The following is an 18,235-nucleotide window of genomic DNA, read 5'->3' as shown; positions in this document are numbered from 1 at the left end:
AAAGTATGATTCATATTCTTATTTATATATCCTTAACATTTTAAGGGAAGCAAGGTCTTGTTAATTAGGTATAGAAGTGAACAATGAGAAATGTGAAGCCATAATGATAATGGGACAGACCAACCCACTATATTAGCCACCGACATGTGTACATATAGAAGATGAAAAGGAAAGTGGAACTCATGTTTCCTGATTAATGTTTGACTCCTCCAGCAACGTGTCATCTACTGGCCAAAATTCAAATTCAAGTAGGACAAGTTTTAATACAAAGTCTCTCTATAGTCTACACTACTGTTTATTATGACGCGCCATCATTAATGCCATTTCAACTACAAATTAAATTCAACTTTTAAAGTTTCAAATACTCCGGAGTAATTTGTTATTTTATACTACTTAGTTAAGCTTTTGCATCATTTGTATTAAACACGTTATGATTTAACCTACTAAAATTGATCTAGTGGCGAAAGAATTGAGGTAAATGGACCAGGAGTTAAAGACGTATATTTGGATACGCATGATGATTTGTTTTGAGAAAATAATTATTTTTAATTTGCAGAGCCTTCTTTTCATAATTTCATATTATTTCTCAAAAATTCATAATTTCGTATTTAATTTGATGTGATCAGTGAATATTTAATATTCTATTAACTTCAACTCATACTTATATTTTGAGTTTCTTATTTAAGATTCAACTTCATATTCGGAAATCAAACCCCCAATCTTGGATTAAGGAATCTAAATACCAAATCACTTATTCCAATAATTTTTTATAATTTTTATTCTTCTTATACACATAATAAGTATCGGTATTTGTATGGATTTTATTTTATCATTTTCAACATAGATAAAACTATTCTATCTGTTTTTTATAGATAATTTTCGTTAATAGATGAAAGAAATTAAGTATAAATAAATCACTATTATTCAACTGGGTCAAATTAATAGACCCATTTAACAAAACTCCCGTAATATTGCAATATTGACGATATTAATAGAAGCAGAAGGAGAACTATTTAATTGTAATATTGTTATATGATTGAAAATTATTGATTTTTATAATAAATATTTTAAAGTCACATTTAAGGTAGTTTTTAATTAATATTCTAAAAAATTCACACTGATGTAAATCAAAATTAAAGTTTCCAATTTATACTGCAAGCTAAACTATATTGCTGCTAGTTGCTACTAACGTGATACTTTTTATTTAATTGAAAGTCCGCATAATTATTTAATTAAATATAGTAAAAAGTTAAAACATGTCCCATCTTGTCACAACTATCACTATCGATCAGTTGGATACATGTTACTATCATATTTTAAACCCAATGTTAACGTATTATTTATTATAACTTGTGATATCTATCTTGATGTGTATAAATATTGTGATATCCGACCTTAAGGATGCATTTATTCGTGGTCAATTACATTACTCCCCTCTCTGTCCCAATTGACAATTTAGGAGGTTTATAATGACACATTCCGCGTTGTTTGACTTTGCGACTAGTATAAAGAAAAAAAATATTTATTGGTTGATAAATAAATAAATAAGAAAAACTCATAAAATAAACGTTTGCTAATGATGTTGTTGTTGTTGATGCGATTTACATGGTGTTACAGCTATTTAATTAGCTTTCTCTTAAAGTTCGTTTTTCTACAACTTATGTTTATTCAATTACTTTCTGTAACTTTAGTTGAACTTATCGTGTAATGTTATTGGTATATAAATAAACAAACTTGTAATATTCAAGTTAGTCTGAATGACTGTTCAACGATAAATCCTAATTGCTATCCTTTCTACCTTGAGTTCTTGCAGTATGGTGTCAAAGCTTGAATGTTTAAAGTTTTGCCATGTTAATATGAGCCATTAAATCTTGAGAATCTTTGAGCCCTTATTTTCTTCGTCCTGATAAGAATTTATGCTTGATAGTAGTCTCAACATCTCTCATCAGGGGCAATTATCATTCTTGGTCAAGAGCGATGATTCTTGTTTTGAAGTCAAAGAATAACATCTAGTTTATATAGATCGAACTCTTCGCAAACCTACAGCTAAGGGTCCACTTTTTGCATCATGGGACAGGTGCAATATTATGGTCCTATCATAAACTAATCATGCCTTAAATCCATCAATTACAGTGTGTACTCTGGATGGAATTTGCTTTTGAGGTCTGGAAGGATCTCAAGGAAAGATATTATTAAGAACATGTGTTCAGAACTATTGAATTACGAGAAGAGGTTGTTCACACTCAAACAAGAAAGGGGATTAGATTTTGATGTTGTAGAATTTATGAATTTGATTGAACTCTACCTCATTTGGTCGTGTAGAATGGAGTAAAAGAGAATGGAGAATAAATATCTAGATTAAAATAGTATAATAAAGGTTTAAAATTCACACAATCTTCAAAATTTCCTCTTCTCTTTTACCTATTTCATCTCTACCAAACCAAGGGTCAGCGTCTCTGTCCTATTGCACCCTGAGATGGGAAACAACAATCTAATTAGCTCTAACTTGTAATGTAGACCTATATAATTGAATCAAGTACCAAAAAGATTAAAAATTGATATTTTACACTAAATTTAGTCCTTGAAGTTATGAGTATTGTTCAATTTATTTCATAAAATTACCAAAATCAGTCACTTTAATCTCTAAAAACTACCAAATGAGGCCCCTTATGAGTATTGTTCAATTTCATATACTAATAAAAATTATATATAAAGTAAGATCGGGTATTGAAAAAAATCACTACTGAAGTTGGTTCTTAAAGAAGAAAAAAAAAGTAACTAAATAGTCCCACGATATTATAAATTTGAGATACTTTATTTCTATTACATAATTAGTCACTAAAAAAAATGTATCAACTTTGTAAGGCCCCTTATGTAATTAGGAAAAAAATTACCATCAACAACATAAAAATATCCAAGACTAGTGACGTAGTGCTGGAGGCAATTCTAATTTTAAATGGTCCTTCAGAAATTTCTTAAAGCTATCCTCTGTGCTTCCTCTATAGGGCAGAACCTTCAATGCAGAACAGAGAACAAAAACTTTAAATGGGTGCAATTGCTTAAGAATTTCTGGGTCCCTATCATAATCCTGCAAAGAAGATATAATTAAGGGGTTGTGATTCCCGATACTAACAAAAAATATGTAACTAAACACATAGTTACATACACGAGAATACGAAAATGGGAAGTATGTCTACCTACCTTTTCAGTCATTACAACAATTGGTTTGGGAACAAACTTCCCATCTAGTTCTCCAAGTTTGGCTCTGATCATCTCAATATCCTGGATTAATTGAGAATATGGTATACTAGCATCTTAGTCAATGTAAAACTAGACCACATAAGAAAATGCTTAAATATGTTTTTCATCCCTATAAAATACATAAAATTCGGATTTAGTTCCTATAAAATTTTTCATCTATTTTTCGTCCCTGTGAAATTAAAATGTACTATTTTTTTGGCTCAGAATTAGGTTCGGATTCATCCGAACCTGTGTCTAATGACTAGGCACATAAGTTGAATTACCCAATCATACACCGACACGTGTTAAACACTAGAGCCCTCTCTCTCTTCATCAGATCTATTTTTCTTTTCTTTTTTATTATCTTCGTCCAACTCCTCCACCGATATCACCTCCTCTGGCACCGGCGTCTCGCCAGATTCCCACTGCTCCTTCACCGTCAGCCAGTCCTCCACCACCACCCTCTGTTGTCCCTCAATAACATCATTTTTCATTCCTCCCTTGCGCTTCCCGAACAGCCATTGCTGCCATGATCTTCCCTGTGACTGCGAGATCTGCTTCGTCTCCGTCTTCGCAACATTGTGCTTGCAAGGTTGATGGTTATGGTGAGGAAATTGATTGGAAGGAGGAGGGTTTGAGTGATGGGTCTGTGGTTGAAACGTTGAGGTTGTTGTTGATGGGAGGGGAATCTTTGATACTGGTGTAAAAGTGCAGATAGGGGAAAGTTAAAGAGGCAGTTGAATGGATGAACAAAGGGGTCAAAGCTGGTGCTAGTTGCTTTTAGGAGTGATCTCATGTTGAACAACAAGGTGATTGAAATGTATGGGAATTGTAAAAGCACGATTGATGCACATAGGGTGTTCGATCATATGCCCAACAGGAATATGGATTATTGGCACTTGATGATGCACGACTTTGCAAATAACACCAATGGAGATGATGCCTTGTATAGTTGTTGAGCTTATGAATGAGTTGAGTTTGATTTTATTTTGTTTTTTTTTTTCTTGTTCTTGATCTAGATTGATTCTAATTTGTTGATTTTCCTGGAGGTGAGTGGTGCGGTGCTGTTAGAGAAAGGGCCAAAGGGGTTTCTTGCACTTTTTTATAATTTGTTTCCTGCAATTTGTGGCGGTTTTTAACCCCAACAAATTGTGTTTTGATTTTTTCTAATGTAATTTGTGATGGTTTTAAACCACTAAAAAATTATATTTTAAAATTCAAATTGAAAAATGTCACATAGGTTTGGATTCGTCCAAACCTAACTCCAGACCAAAAAATCACATTTTAATTTTACAAGAATGAAAAAACGGACAAAAAAATTTGCAGGAACGAAAAAACGAACTTTAGTCATTTTATAAGAATGAAAAACATATTTTAGCCTATAAGAAAATTCAAAACAAATTAATAAATAGAAGTATGCAGGATTCAAATATGATCCTCAAGCAATTTTCTCACAAACTATTGTCAAGTTTAACAGCACAGCCGCAAAAAGAACGCATGACAGGTTTAAATGTTGATTTGAAATAACATGGTATTCATCGGTCAACAAATTAGTACTTTCAAATTCAGGAGAGAAAAATGTACCCTGGCATGGAATATGTGATGATCACTGAAATCTATTCGATCAACATAAAGTGCTCCCATCTGCATCAAGTTATCTGCAGTTTAGAGATCAGATAATAAACACAGACAAAAGGGGTTCATGTGTGTCACTCATTATGTCTAGGACACCCATTTAACCGTTAATGTCTTTCAATTCCATAGACAGTACTTTTCTAGTATATACTACTATAATATATAAATATATTAAACAGTTGTGACAAGAAGCTCACCCACTTAGTTAATCATTTTATTATTTATTGTTATTTTACTTATACTATAATCCAATGTTAAGAAATTTCACAATTTTAGATAAAATGGTAGATAAGCCTAAACATGTTAAAAACAAGGCTTAATTACTAATTTGATCCCTAAATTATTTAAAATGGCTCAAGTTGGTCTCTAAATTTCCAAACACTCCAATTAGATCCTCTAATTTTTAAAAAGGCTTCAATCAAGACCTTTTCGTCAAATTGAAACTGAAACCGTTAATGAAAACCGTCATTATTTGTAAGTAAAAATCGCCAGAATTTAGTGGAAAGGACCCGATTGAAGCATTTTTAAAAATTAGAGGACCTAATTGGAGTGTTTAGAAATTTAGGGACCAAATTGAATCCATTTTTAATAATTTAGGGACCAAATTAGTAATTAAGCCTAAAAACACAACAGGCAATGAATATGTTTGTGTCTAGATTAATCTCCAATAATTATCATCAAAATAAATTTCATTTGATTAATGAAAGATTACTAAGGAGGAATACCTTCTGAATCTGCTTCACAAAAGGCTCTGCAGAACCAATAGCAGAAACACATAATATATTAGTTTCATGAAGAGCCGTCAATGGTATTTTGGCATTGATAGTTCCCACCTCAAATAAGTAAGTTGGATCCAATTTTGTTAAGAAAATAGGAACAGACTTTTTAATCCCTAGGACCATAGATTCAATATACTTGAGAGTATGCTCAGAAACCTGTTCACCCAAAGTACAATTTTCAGTAATATGCCATGTTTCTAAAACTCAGTAACATGTCACCTAAATGAGCAAACCCACACTGACGAAAGAAAAACTTGCCCAAAAAATTAACCAATTTTTTACTTGAAAAAGGAACAACAAATATTGTTTTAACATACCAAGTCTGCATGATGGATTACAACTGCATCTGCTCGTCTAAGTGCAGTCAAAGGTTCCCTTAAAGGTCCACGCGGCAGCAGTTGAAGGTTACCCCAAAGAGTTAATCCATTAACCATTACAATATCCAAATCTCGCCACAAGCTCCAGTGCTACCTTACGTGCAAATAAATATGGTTTAGAACAAATGCCATATACAGGCAAAAAAATCTTAATTTCAAACATTTGTGTCACAAGCAGCAAAGCATTAGCTAATGAAATGAAAATGAACATAACTATTGGAGCAGATCTCAATAGGGGAACAAGGTGTTTTCAGGATCATGGATCGTCATTAAGAAGAAAATCATGAAATAGTATATCAACAAAGAAATAAAAAAAAAAACAGGTGGAGAAGAGTTGCATTACCTGCATAGCATCATCAAGAACTACAACTCCAATTTTTTCTGAATCAACAGAATCCTGGACCTTCTCATCAAGGTACTGTTTCTCATGCCATGAACTCTTACCAATATCAACGTAGCCATATTTTTGGATAAAACGACTTGCAACAGCAGCTCGATTGGCACCAACACCAAACTTAGTTGGTGTCCCAAGTAAATGCCTCCGAAGCATGTTGACTTCATCCCCACCACCATAACCCTGCATGAAGAAGAAACACAATAAATCAAACTAGGAAACTTAGCAAAATCAAAATGTTAAATGAACAGACATTGATTGATTCAGTTTGAATTTGACATGAGGGTGCAATATCTGCAATAACTCAAAAGAGCAAGAAAAACCAAGAAAACCAATCATAAGTCATAACCAATTGTCATTGTTTTAACATGGAAGCAAATCCTAACGGTATCACAAAACAATACACACTTCGGCCATTGTAACATTTACTTATTAACCAATTATCAAACTAAATTAATCATTCATGCACTTGCATTCATAGCTATCAAAACCGGTTAGGACTAGCTGAGTAGCTGATCAAACCGATCTGACTAAGAATCAATGATATAACTGGTGGTTGGATTGGAAATGTTATGAAACCAGTGTGACTTGGTGTAATACAGACAATTTTTTTCTTACTGAACTGGTAATCTAACAGGTTTTCAAGTAACCTAATACATTATTAAAAAATTGGGATTTTATACATTAAAAGGTTGTTTCAATTTAACAAGTAGTCTTGAATTTGTGAATATGCAATTGTCTTAAATACTGGCTTTGCCATTGACAATTGTTCTGCCTGGCTGAAATAGAATTATCTCTCTTGGAAGATATTTATGGTCTCTTAACAAAAAAAAAAAAAAAAAATACTAGTCATGAATTTTTTGAAAAAGTTTAACTATATGCTTTTTATGCTATTCAAGCAACGACTCACGTTTTGTCCAATGATTCCAACCTGTCTAGGTTCGATAAAATTGGTCATAGTAATCAACTAATACATAATCACAAAGGTACAAACAAATTTATTTTTATAGGCAAATGTTAATTTTTGCAAGCAAAGGGAATTGAACCCGAGATCTCTCCCCTCTTCCTTTCTCCCTTAACCATCCAACCAACCTTATATTCATCTAATCAAATTCATCATTGGTCAAACAAACCGTATGCTTTTTCAGCTCATTTTGGGAAGAACAGTCACTTGTCTTTCGAAATTTGAAGCAAGAAGAAACCGTGACAGCTAGAAAACAGGGGAAAGTAATAAAAAAAAATAAAGAAAAAGGAAAGAATACCCTAGAAAGAACGAGGGGTGAAATTCCGTAATGACAAAAGCAGAGAGCGATGAACTCCACCATCGGCGTCTTCCCATTGCCTCCCCAACTCAAATTACCAACGCTGATCACCGGAACCGGCAACCTATACACACAAAAAATAGTTATAGTTGGTTAGGTAGTTAACTAAGGTTATGTTTGGATAAAAAAAAAAAAATGGGAACGTATTTTAGGAATTGTCTCAAATTCTAAAAAATGTTAGTTAGTTAGTTACCGGTGGAGTTGAAAGAAGCGGCGTTGGTAAAGTGAGCAGCGAAGCGAGACAGCGAGTTTGTAGAGAGATGAGGCAATGGAGAGGAAAGGGACGAGAGAGCGGTGAAGAGGAGGAAGGTGAGAGAGTGTTTGAGCATAGGCTATCTCGTTTACCACTCTTCTCAACTTCTCCATCATCAACGTCTCCTCTCCTTCTTTCTTGTCATTTTCATTTTTTGAGGACCTTTTTTGCCTCACCCTACCCTAACAGGATCATTTACAGATTGTATGAGTGATCTTAAGGTGGAAAGTTTTAATGGATTATAATTTTAAAAGATTATTTTTGTATAAAAAAATTTCGTGCATTTTTAAAAATATATAAGAATGTAATGATTTTTAAAATTTTAAAAAAATATTTTTATGATTATGATTTTTTTTGAGATTGTTTAATGTGTATTTTCTCATAAAAGTCTCATAAAATTCATCATAAGAAATAATCCATTGAAATTTATATACTTTTGAATAACAAAAGATTTCTTCTAATTTGTAAAAAATTATATTAAAGGTACAAACTTTATTAGATTTTTAAAAAATCCTAATAATTTTAACTGAATACAACAAGACTTATTTTTATTATTGAAAAATCTTGATTGAATACACCCCCTTAAGGGGTGTTTGGTAGGGAAAAGTTTTTTCATGGTTGGATTCATGTTTTTTTATAGAAAAATAAAATAAAATATGTCTGGTTCACCATAAAAAATATTTAGATAATTTTTTTAGGAATTAAAAATTTATATGATTTTTATTAGTTATTTTAATTAGGTTAAATTAATTTTTTAGATTTAATTTGGTCCTTTAATTTTTTTTTAGGTTTAAATTATCTTTTAATTTTTTAAATCTATTCAATTTGGTCATTAAGTCTAAATGGTAAGAAATCAAATTTTGAAACAATTCAAAATTGTCCGTAAGTAGTCTTAAACCACAACAAAATACATATTTTCTAAAAACAAAATCAATTTAAAAGATTAGAGGACCAAATTGAAAAAAAAAACTAAAGGATCAAATCAAACTAAAAAAAAATTAGAAGATAAAATTGAATCTAAATAATAAATTAGAGAACCAAAAAATTAATTTACCTTTTTAATTATTCATCACACTAATAAGACTAATGTGATATTTTTATTGTAATAAAAAAATTAATCCTAAGAAAGAAAAAATTTCACCTCTCCCATGGAAAGTTTTTCGGGGAAGAGGGGGTGTTTGTAGTCTAGCTTGTTTTAATTTTTGTTAAAAAATCATCGAAATAAAATATAAAAATTATATGTTTTTAAGTTTGAAACTAACATCAAATTAGAACAGTTTTTGTGGTTTATTTTGGATCAATTTTGTAGTGTAAGAGTAAATTTAGAAAACTGATTTTAAAGCTAAAAAATAAATCAACAAGAGCATTATAGCTAAAATAGATATTTTTTGTCTTGTGCCAAAGATGAGAGTCTCTTTCAACTCATTGAATCATTGTTATGCATGACTATGACTTCCACAAGAAAATTTTAATACATAGAATACAAATCTTTGACTAAATAGATAATTTATCCACGTATAAATGTATCATAGCCTTGCTAAATTAGGTATTCTAAATTTCTAATTCATTAAGTTTCCCTAAATTCTCAGAATAATGTTATATAAACTTGAAGCAAGTTATACAAACAAAAATGGGGTCATTCTCTGGCATCAGTGACAATGTAACGATGACCTATGATTCCAGCCCTTATGCAATTAGAAGGGGTGGGGTAAGTTGAGCAGTTTGGCCATATAGTTTTCTTTTATGTGTGTAAGAGGATGGGGTACCCTTGTACCTTGTGCCTTGTGTTTTGGATGATAACAAAAGGAAATGTATACAACACTCCTTCAACACACCCAATGAAATTTAGTTTGAAAAATATAACAAATTTTAATTATCCAAAACTACATTTTCAAATAAAATTTTATTCTAAAACATACTGTTTAAAGTAACCAAATACAATTTTTAAACGATTTTATTCTCAAATATAATTTTAAAACACTAACCAAAAATCCAAGCATGTCTTGAGTTTAAAAAGAAAAAAAAAAAAAAGGCGCGTGACTTTACGCGACACCAAGAGAGACGCAGCTCAAAGTGGAAACTTGAAAGACAAAAAAGAACGAAATCCGGGCAGCAAGCAAAGCAACACGCAGGCCGTCCGGGCAACGGGCAGCACTAGGCGCCGTTTTCAGAGTTCAGACCCTTAAGACGAAAGAAAGAGCCATCATTCATTATTAGTATTAGGTACACCCTCAATCATCCGAGCCTCAGCTTCGCAAGTTCGGCTCCCAGGTTCGGGACCCGAGCCTCCGGTAGGACTCCAAAGCTGCGCCCCTCGAAAACCCCACTGAAAGAGATACGAAGCAAGGGGCAAGAGAGAGAAAACAAAACACAGCGCATTTCTAGAAAGAGAAAGAAAGAACCTATTCTAGAGAGAGAAAGAGCGGAGTCTGCACGCGCGCGCGATGGTTCAGATAGCGAGGAGGAAGAAGGGACGGCCGTCGAAGGCGGATCTGGCGCGCCGCTCCGGTGAGTCTCAATCCGATCCCCGGCGGAGCCTCCGGCGCCGGAGCGTGAGGTACAACATCATCGACTACGACGGAGATTACCTTGACGACGACGAGGAGGACGAGAGGAGGCGCGAAAAGAAGAAGCTCAAGCTCATGGCGAAGCTGAACCAAGACGTCGGAGAAGAAGAAGAGGAGGAAGAGCGGGAAGAAGAAGAAGAAGAAAATGAGACTGCACCGAACCACACTCGTGCCGAGTCGCGTGAGGAGCACGCGCCGGTAGAAGAATACGACGACGACGAAAAAGAACAAGAGGAAGAGAACGAAAACGAACAAGAGGAAGAGAACGAAGAAGACGAAGAAAGTGTGGTAATGCATTAGTGTCTCTCTGTGTGTAAGGTTTTAAATTGTGGCCAAAATTATAGTCACTGAGATTCTTCTTTGGTGTAATAAAACTTCTCTCTTTTCTCTCTCTCTAGATTTCTCTGTCTGTCTGTGTCGGGATCTAGAGAGAGATTAACTAACAAGTCAACTGTCAAAAACTAACATACACAGAATCTGATCTCTCTCTCTCTCTCTCTCTCTCTCTCTCTCTATATATATATATATATATATAGCTGTCTCTGTCTGTCTTCTTTGTGTCTCTATCACACTCTCTATTATATATGAGGGAAGTATTTGGCCTTTGGATGTTATTAATTGTGTTTGTTTCTCATGATGACAGGCAAAGGGCAGAAAAGTGGAATGGAAAGGGCTCCACTCTGTTTCTGCTTCAGGTTCGTGTGATTTTATTTGGGGTACTTGTTTTGTGGATAGTTTGAAAAGAAAAAAGTGATGACTGCTGAAAGGGTACTAGTGGTTGTGTTTCTGCATCGTCCTTTGTGTGTTTTCATCAATTTTTTTTTATACTGTTAGGAGCTCCAGTGATTCTTCAATCTGGGATTCCGTTGCCTGATAAGAGAACTCTGGAATTGATCCTTGACAAGCTTCAGAAGTAAGTGTTTCCGTTCCCCATTTTCCAGTGTTTCTTTGGGTTTGGTGTTTAACTGTTTGTGGTGATGAGCAAGAGGGTGAATGTTTTTGGGTGCTATTTTGTTTTCTGACTTGGGACTATTGTGGGGGTGTGGGTGATGGCAGGAAGGACACTTATGGTGTGTTTGCGGACCCTGTTGATCCAGAAGAGGTGCGTCGATTTTTCTTCCTGTGAGTTGGTAAATCTTGCTTTTGGAAGACACCCCTGAGTTGGAAGTTCAAATTCTGTTTTTGACATGCAGCTTCCTGATTATCATGATGTGATTGAGCATCCCATGGACTTTGCTACTGTGAGGAAGAAGTTGGGAAATGGATCTTATACTACCTTAGAACAATTTGAGGTATGCAAACTTGATATACTTTCGATGCTTAGACTTGAGATCTGAGACTCAAAATGTGGGTTGTTAGCAAGAGTCAGCCAAATGTAGTTAGTACTTAGCATGTAAAGAAAACAATTGGAATGGCTAATTTCTTGATTTATTCAGCATATTGTCAAGTTTCAACAGGTCTTTCTGTAGAATTACTTACACATGGTCATTGCATCATTTTATTAGGCAACTAAGTATGTGCTGCACAATTTAATTTCTTATTGGTTGATGCATCATCCCGTGTTTATTGTATTGTTAAATGAAGTCTGTCAGGATTTTGCTAACACGTGCTGAAAATGGCATATGCTACACATTAACTAAAGGATCTACAATTCTACATTTACCTAGAGGGTGGAGGAAAATCTTTTCATTTTGTGTTTGATTGTAACCCACTTGATTGTCATCGAATCATGATAGTCTAACACTCTAACTTGGTGTTAATATTACAGTTTAGCTCTTTGGAATGTTGAACTTTAAAACATTTTATCCTCATCATTTTATTTAGACTTTTTCTTGCAAAAAATGTTGCTTAATATAATTGATGAAACCATCTTCATATAATTATTGATTTTTTTGTCTTTTGCCAGAATTCTAAAAAGCAAATGATATTTTGCGTATGATTTCTGTTTCTTCCTGTTCTTCATGGGTATTACTCTTGTGCGTATGCCTGGGAGGATATGATAGCTTAGATCTTGGGTTGGAAATCTTGATTTTCTAGGAAAACAGAGGCAGTGTCTCTGGGAATACCTACAGCAATCTTGATTTTTAGTTAAAAATGTAGTGGAAGATTTCCCTTATTAAAGATAGTTCCTGCTCATGAAGTACAAAAATTTGTACTGGGAAGAAATTGATTTTATTTTATTTTTTTTATAATTTGTTTGTCTCTCTGACTAGTGTGGTTTTTCTTTCTACTAACAACTTGTAGATGCTTTTAAAACAATTGCAGTTATGATGAATGATACCACTATTCAATAAATGTGAGAATGAACTTGCTTCTCTGCTAATAGATCCCTCTATTACATAAGTTCCAGAATATTGTTTCCTTTCTATCATTTTGTCTGTGCTGTGCATTAATTGTCTTCCTAATTGACTAAAAATTGGAAGACAAGATTTTACTATAATTATACTGACTTGTGAATTGTTAAATGCAGACTGATGTCTTTTTAATTTGCTCAAATGCAATGCAATACAATGCACCAGAGACTATATACCACAAACAGGTATAAAGCTCAATGCTTCCCTGCATTCCCTTTCCCTCCCAATAAATGTGACATCAATAATTGTTTTTATTGTGCTTACTGTGTGACCCCTATATTTGTCACAGGCACGATCAATACAAGAACTTGGACGGAAGAAGTTTGAGAAGTTAAGGATTGGCTTTGAACGCTCTCAGAATGAGCTGAAATCAGAACAAAAAGCAGGATCCAATTATTTGGTTAAGAAGCAACCAAAGAAGCCACTGGCACGTGCCTCACAAGAACCTGTTGGCTCTGATTTCTCCTCAGGGGCAACTCTTGCTACTATTGCAGATGTACAGCCAACTTCCCATCTGATGCAAGGTGGTAGATGTGAGAGGTCTGGCAATCTTGATGGTATTTTGGAGGCAAACGCTTTCTGGATTGATGCAAATCAAGAGAAATCTGAAGATGTTTTGTCAGGTATGTCAGTAATGAGGTCATGCTATTATCTTTCTCCCGTTACATTTGCCCTCATTATTCCTATACATACTGTTAAAGGAGGATACTTATGTCAAAATCTAGTTATTCCATTTTTTATTGTGTTACTATATTGTTTCAGGGAAAGGTCTTCTCTCTAAGTGGGGAAGGAAGTCCTTTGCGCTTGATGAAAGTCGTCGTGCATCTTATAATATGTCCAATCAACCAATTGTTAGATCAGATTCAATATTTATGACCTTTGAGAGTGAAATGAAGCATCTGGTTACTGTATGTATTAAAAGGACTGAATTTTTTTATTGTATAGTTGGCTTGCTTTTACTCATATTGTCAAAACATTAAACATTACAATTTGTGATTTTTGGATACAGGTAGGACTTCAAGCAGAATATTCCTATGCTAGGAGTTTGGCTCGTTTTAGTGCATCTTTGGGACCTATTGCTTGGAAAATTGCTTCCCACAGGATTCAACATGCACTGCCAACTGGATGTAAATTTGGTCGTGGTTGGGTTGGAGAGTATGAACCACTCCCAACCCCAATATTAATGGTTAATAATCGTGTCCAAAAAGAAACTAGTTTGGTTATGAAGTTGCATTCCACTACTGAATTACCAAAGGGTAACCAAAATTGTAAGAATGTGGAATCCAGCATCCTACATCCTGTAAATGGACAGAAGCTTGAGGGAAATCATCCTTCAATACCTGACTTAGAAGGAAAACCTTTCTTTGGTTCTGCTGCAGTAAGGTTCAGTGCTCCTGTCAACATCCTTAATCAGGTGCAGAACGCCCAATCCAGGAAATTAGGCAAGTCTGAGAATAAGAAACAATTGGAGTTGAATTCTTTAACCTCAAGTAATCAGAATAATAATGATCTGGTTGCGAAGTTTACAAGTAATGCTCCTGCAGTAGAGTCCAAGCCCAGAGAGATGGGGCCAAGGAACATTTTTAAACATCCACATACTAATGGAGTTGTTAGTGGAGAGTTTCCTAATGGAAAAGTCACGAATACAAGTTTGATTAGACAGGTGACTGGTTCATCACCTGAAAGTACATCACATCAATCTAGCAGAGCTGCTCCTGCTGTTGTCCATGGGCAGGAGCAGGGTCTTAGTGACCCAGTTCAGTTGATGAGAATGTTTGCAGAAAGGGCTCAAAAGCAACACACTTCTTCCAATCATTCTCTTGTTGATACTCCGCCAGTGACACTATCAGGTCCATCTGGACAGAGAAATGACTCGGGCAATGCTTCAGCAGCAGCTGCCCATGCATGGATGTCTGTTGGGGCAGGAGGGTTTAAACAAGGACCCAACAATTCTAGTTCACCCAAAAATCATATATCTGCAGATTCTTTGTACAACTCAACAAGAGAATTGCATCAGCATATTTCAAGAATTCGGGGGGAGTTTCCCTCTGGTGGAATGCCTTTCCAACCATTTCAAGCAGTTGCTCCTCAACCTATTCACACAGGCGCTGTTTCACAGTTTCCCAACCGGCCTATGGTTTTCCCTCAGTTAGCATCTGCTGACCAATCTAGATTTCAAATGCAGCCCCCTTGGGGAGGTCTTAGTCCTCATAGCCAGTCAAGGCAGAAACAGGAAACCCTTCCACCTGACTTGAATATTGATTTTGAATCACCAGGGTCACCTGTTAAACAATCTCCTGGTGTCCTTGTTGACTCACAGCAACCAGACCTAGCTTTGCAACTATGATGAGGTATTGTTGTCATGGTATGGATATTTCCACTTGAATTGGACTGGTCATGAAATTTGGAGCTCCTGTAATCGAATGTTGAATTTTGATCCTTGAAGGTGTGCATAATAAATGTGAAAATGCCAAAGTCTACCCGGATTGGAATTTAGCACAAGGTAGTCCTGAGTCGAAATGACAGTGCTGGAGACTTCGGTGGATTTAACAAAAATAACTTCAGGACTTACCATAGTTTCCTGATGAGGATTACCGAATCCATGGACCATGTCTGTTAACCTAGGGTTGAAGTTGTAGAAAAAGTCGGCAAGTTGATTGATTATATTGGTAGCTGGTAAACTGCAAAATATTTTGTTGATGCCTTGTATGTATATTGTTTACAAATTTGATTAAATTTGGTTGCCTAGATATTTCATTCCATTGACGACTACTTGTGTATCTGGATTGGTGGTAGGGCATCACTTCTTAATCATGCTATTCTATTTGAAACACTAGCCAATCATGAGGATATTTTTTTTTTTTTGGTAACTACATGAGGATTTACATGTAGAAATGGAAAGAGAAATATGCACATTTCTCTTTTTTCCCTTTTTCCCGTAGGATAGGCTTAGACACACTGAAGCAATTATAAATCACATGAAACCATAGGATAGGCTTTAAGGCATTTGGTGGCAGTTACCAACAAATTTGGACACTCTTTGGACGTACAAAATTGGTTCTGCTTTGCAGCTTTCTGATGTATTTAGATCTTTTTCATTTGTGTTTCTTCCGATCCGTCAAAAGCATGCCATCACTGTAAGTCAATTGGATCCTGAAGATTCAGGGCAGTAACAAAAGCTGTTTGAGAATGACGAAACCATGAAAGTTTATATCTCCAAGGTGGTGAAGAATTTGCTTGTTGATTTCCTTTGTTTGCTGCTTGCCCTCTGGCTGATTGTTATAAGCCACATTTACAAAACAGTTTGGCTCATTGAACTTGTTGGAATGCAAATAATGGTCAACAATGGAGCAATTGAACTTGTAAGACAAAATCGGTTGCCAACTAAACATGTCACACTGGCGTGGTTGGATGAAGCGTAGAATTGAGGCAACTGTTTAGAAACTTGGTGATCCAAATTGACAGGGTGAGGGCTTTGAAATTATCAATGCTACATTAAAAAAGTTCTAACGTTATGTCATGGCATTCTCTTGGATTTGTAGTTCGATAGCACATGATGCTATCTTCTATATATACTCTATTTACCGACACAAACACATTCATTGAATTTTACTTGTGAAATTTAAACATTAGAATGATGTAGTAGATATTAGATGATGAGAAAGAGGAAACACAGGAATAGTTTTCTGTTCAATAATGGTGAAACATATTTTTTTACCACCGAATTTGGAGAGATCGTGTTTTATTGTGGAAGACTCAGTTGTGTATTTGGAATTATAAGAGTATAATTCAGATTAAAAAAAAATCGTTAGTGGAGGAGAAAAAGTTAGGGAGTCAAAGGTAGAATGTAATTACTAAAAACTAATAGGAAGAGTATATAATTAATCAAAGATTTGAGTATAAAAAACTTAATATAATTTTTTTTTGAAAATTTGAACATTGTTCTTTTTCCGTTGTACGGGCAACATTGCTTTTCTTCTTCAAATGGGTTCTTCCTCTTCATTTTTAATTTTTTTTAGTCCCAAATTAGAGTTTAGGGTTTGTGTTGTAACTTCAAATTTCTGCAATTAATTGGTTTTTTTTTGCCCATATCATCTTATTTAGGATTTTGTATTGAGGGATATTTGGGTTTAGGGTGAAATTGGTGTAATTTTTTAAGGGATCCAAGGTCGATTTTGAAGTTCCAATCATGAAATCACATGGTTTTAGTTCGAGGAAGTAGAGGGAACCCATCGAGGGCTCGAGTCAAAAGGATTTTCATGAAATTCTGAAAGATTCAGGACTCATTTCAGTGACTGCAAAGAGTATGTTGTTTTGCGTATTACTATAACAACTGACTACTTTGGAAGGAGATTCTAGGGTTGTCATAACTATATAATAAGGGAAATTTTTTCTTTATATTTTCCATATTCGAAACCTTATGTTGGATGTTTTGGTTGTGATGAATTTATTTCATTATTTTGTTTTCATGTTAGAAAGGGTAGAAGAACAATGGTTGTAGTTTTTTTTTTTTTTTTATTGACATAACAAAGAAACTTTGCATGACACATATTTGATTATTATGAGGCATAGGAGAAGAATTGTGATCCTCCATAACAGTTTAACTTTTAGTAGGTAATGGCTGAAGATGGTTGTCATTGGGTGTGCTGCCATGTTAGGGATAATTGTGATTCTTGTGTTTATGTTGTTCAATTTACTAATGACATACAAAAGTACTTGAAGTAGGATGTGAGTCTTCATTTACAATGTAATTTGGCAATATTTTATCCTAATTAAAGTGAGTTTGGCTGGATTTACAATGTATTGGTTTACAATTTGACAATGTTTTGATTTACAATTCCATTCTTCTAGTGTTAGTATTGACAATACTATTTAGCATATTTTTGTAATCTTAATGGACCAAACTAAAACAATTTTGTATTCATATTCATATAATTACTGAATATGAAAAACAACACAATCAAATATCCCAAAGTAAACAAATAACAAATCACAACACAATCAAATACTTCAAAAATCCATTTTGTATTATGCTGTCAAAGAACAAAGCACCACTTCCAAAACAAAATATCAAAAGATAACCCTAAAAACCCTTCCTTTATTACACCATTAAGCAAACACAAACAATTCCAAACCTTGAATAAAAAAACTTAGCAATCATCACTAGTGACCACAAAATCTCATTTTGCACTACACACCCAATAAACCCAGCAGCCAAAACAAAAATAGAAAAAAAAAAAAACACCACAAAAAGACGTATCTTTATTGATAACATCAATCTAAGTCTCCTCATACAAATCCTTAATTTTCCCCC

General features: G+C 34.4%; 2 protein-coding genes across 5 annotated transcripts; one reads left to right on the top strand and one right to left on the bottom strand.

The window, feature by feature from the left end:
- Window positions 1-2,320: 2,320 nt before the first annotated feature.
- LOC100789612 (probable tetraacyldisaccharide 4'-kinase, mitochondrial) lies at window positions 2,321-8,211 on the bottom strand. 2 transcript variants are annotated; one of them, XM_006586027.4, is made up of 9 exons: window positions 7,941-8,211; window positions 7,688-7,811; window positions 6,375-6,608; window positions 5,972-6,121; window positions 5,601-5,810; window positions 4,825-4,884; window positions 3,202-3,282; window positions 2,895-3,088; window positions 2,321-2,471 (listed from the first exon to the last, which is right to left on the bottom strand). In XM_006586027.4, exons 1-8 carry the CDS (start codon window positions 8,114-8,116, stop codon window positions 2,921-2,923), a joined length of 1,203 nt encoding a protein of 400 aa, XP_006586090.1. In that variant the 5' UTR covers window positions 8,117-8,211; the 3' UTR covers window positions 2,321-2,471; window positions 2,895-2,920. The 2 variants fall into 2 exon arrangements, with proteins under 2 accessions (XP_006586090.1, XP_003532133.2); XM_003532085.5 differs by lacking the exon at window positions 2,321-2,471 and having other exon boundaries at window positions 2,776-3,088.
- A 2,035-nt stretch (window positions 8,212-10,246) lies between these two features.
- On the top strand, window positions 10,247-15,752 carry LOC100799986 (uncharacterized). 3 transcript variants are annotated; one of them, XM_006586025.4, is made up of 10 exons: window positions 10,247-10,855; window positions 11,211-11,262; window positions 11,402-11,480; window positions 11,624-11,669; window positions 11,761-11,859; window positions 13,038-13,106; window positions 13,211-13,544; window positions 13,684-13,829; window positions 13,931-15,272; window positions 15,368-15,752. In XM_006586025.4, the coding sequence occupies exons 1-9, from the start codon at window positions 10,445-10,447 to the stop codon at window positions 15,266-15,268; spliced, it is 2,574 nt and encodes an 857-aa protein (XP_006586088.1). In that variant the 5' UTR covers window positions 10,247-10,444; the 3' UTR covers window positions 15,269-15,272; window positions 15,368-15,752. The 3 variants fall into 3 exon arrangements, with proteins under 3 accessions (XP_006586088.1, XP_025985559.1, XP_006586087.1); XM_026129774.2 differs by having other exon boundaries at window positions 11,411-11,480; window positions 13,931-15,752; XM_006586024.4 differs by having other exon boundaries at window positions 13,931-15,752.
- The last annotated feature ends 2,483 nt before the right edge of the window (window positions 15,753-18,235 follow it).

This window comes from Glycine max, chromosome 8 (assembly GCF_000004515.6).
Source record: "Glycine max cultivar Williams 82 chromosome 8, Glycine_max_v4.0, whole genome shotgun sequence".
In the NCBI taxonomy this organism is placed as follows: Eukaryota; Viridiplantae; Streptophyta; class Magnoliopsida; order Fabales; family Fabaceae; genus Glycine; species Glycine max.
The sequence above is the reverse complement of the archived record's forward strand: the minus strand, read 5'-3'. Positions and strand labels throughout refer to the sequence as shown.

Coding starts and splice junctions, on each gene's coding strand:
- LOC100789612 (XM_006586027.4), bottom strand. CDS start 8,116: ATGATGGAGAAGTTGAGAAGAGTGGTAAACGAGATAGCCTATGCTCAA. Junction 7,812..7,940: donor CGCTTCTTTCAACTCCACCG/GTAACTAACTAA, acceptor TTGTGTGTATAG/GTTGCCGGTTCCGGTGATCA. Junction 3,283..4,824: donor ATCACATATTCCATGCCAGG/GTACATTTTTCT, acceptor CAATTAATCCAG/GATATTGAGATGATCAGAGC.
- LOC100799986 (XM_006586025.4), top strand. CDS start 10,445: ATGGTTCAGATAGCGAGGAGGAAGAAGGGACGGCCGTCGAAGGCGGAT. Junction 11,670..11,760: donor ACCCTGTTGATCCAGAAGAG/GTGCGTCGATTT, acceptor TTTGACATGCAG/CTTCCTGATTATCATGATGT. Junction 13,545..13,683: donor ATCTGAAGATGTTTTGTCAG/GTATGTCAGTAA, acceptor ATATTGTTTCAG/GGAAAGGTCTTCTCTCTAAG.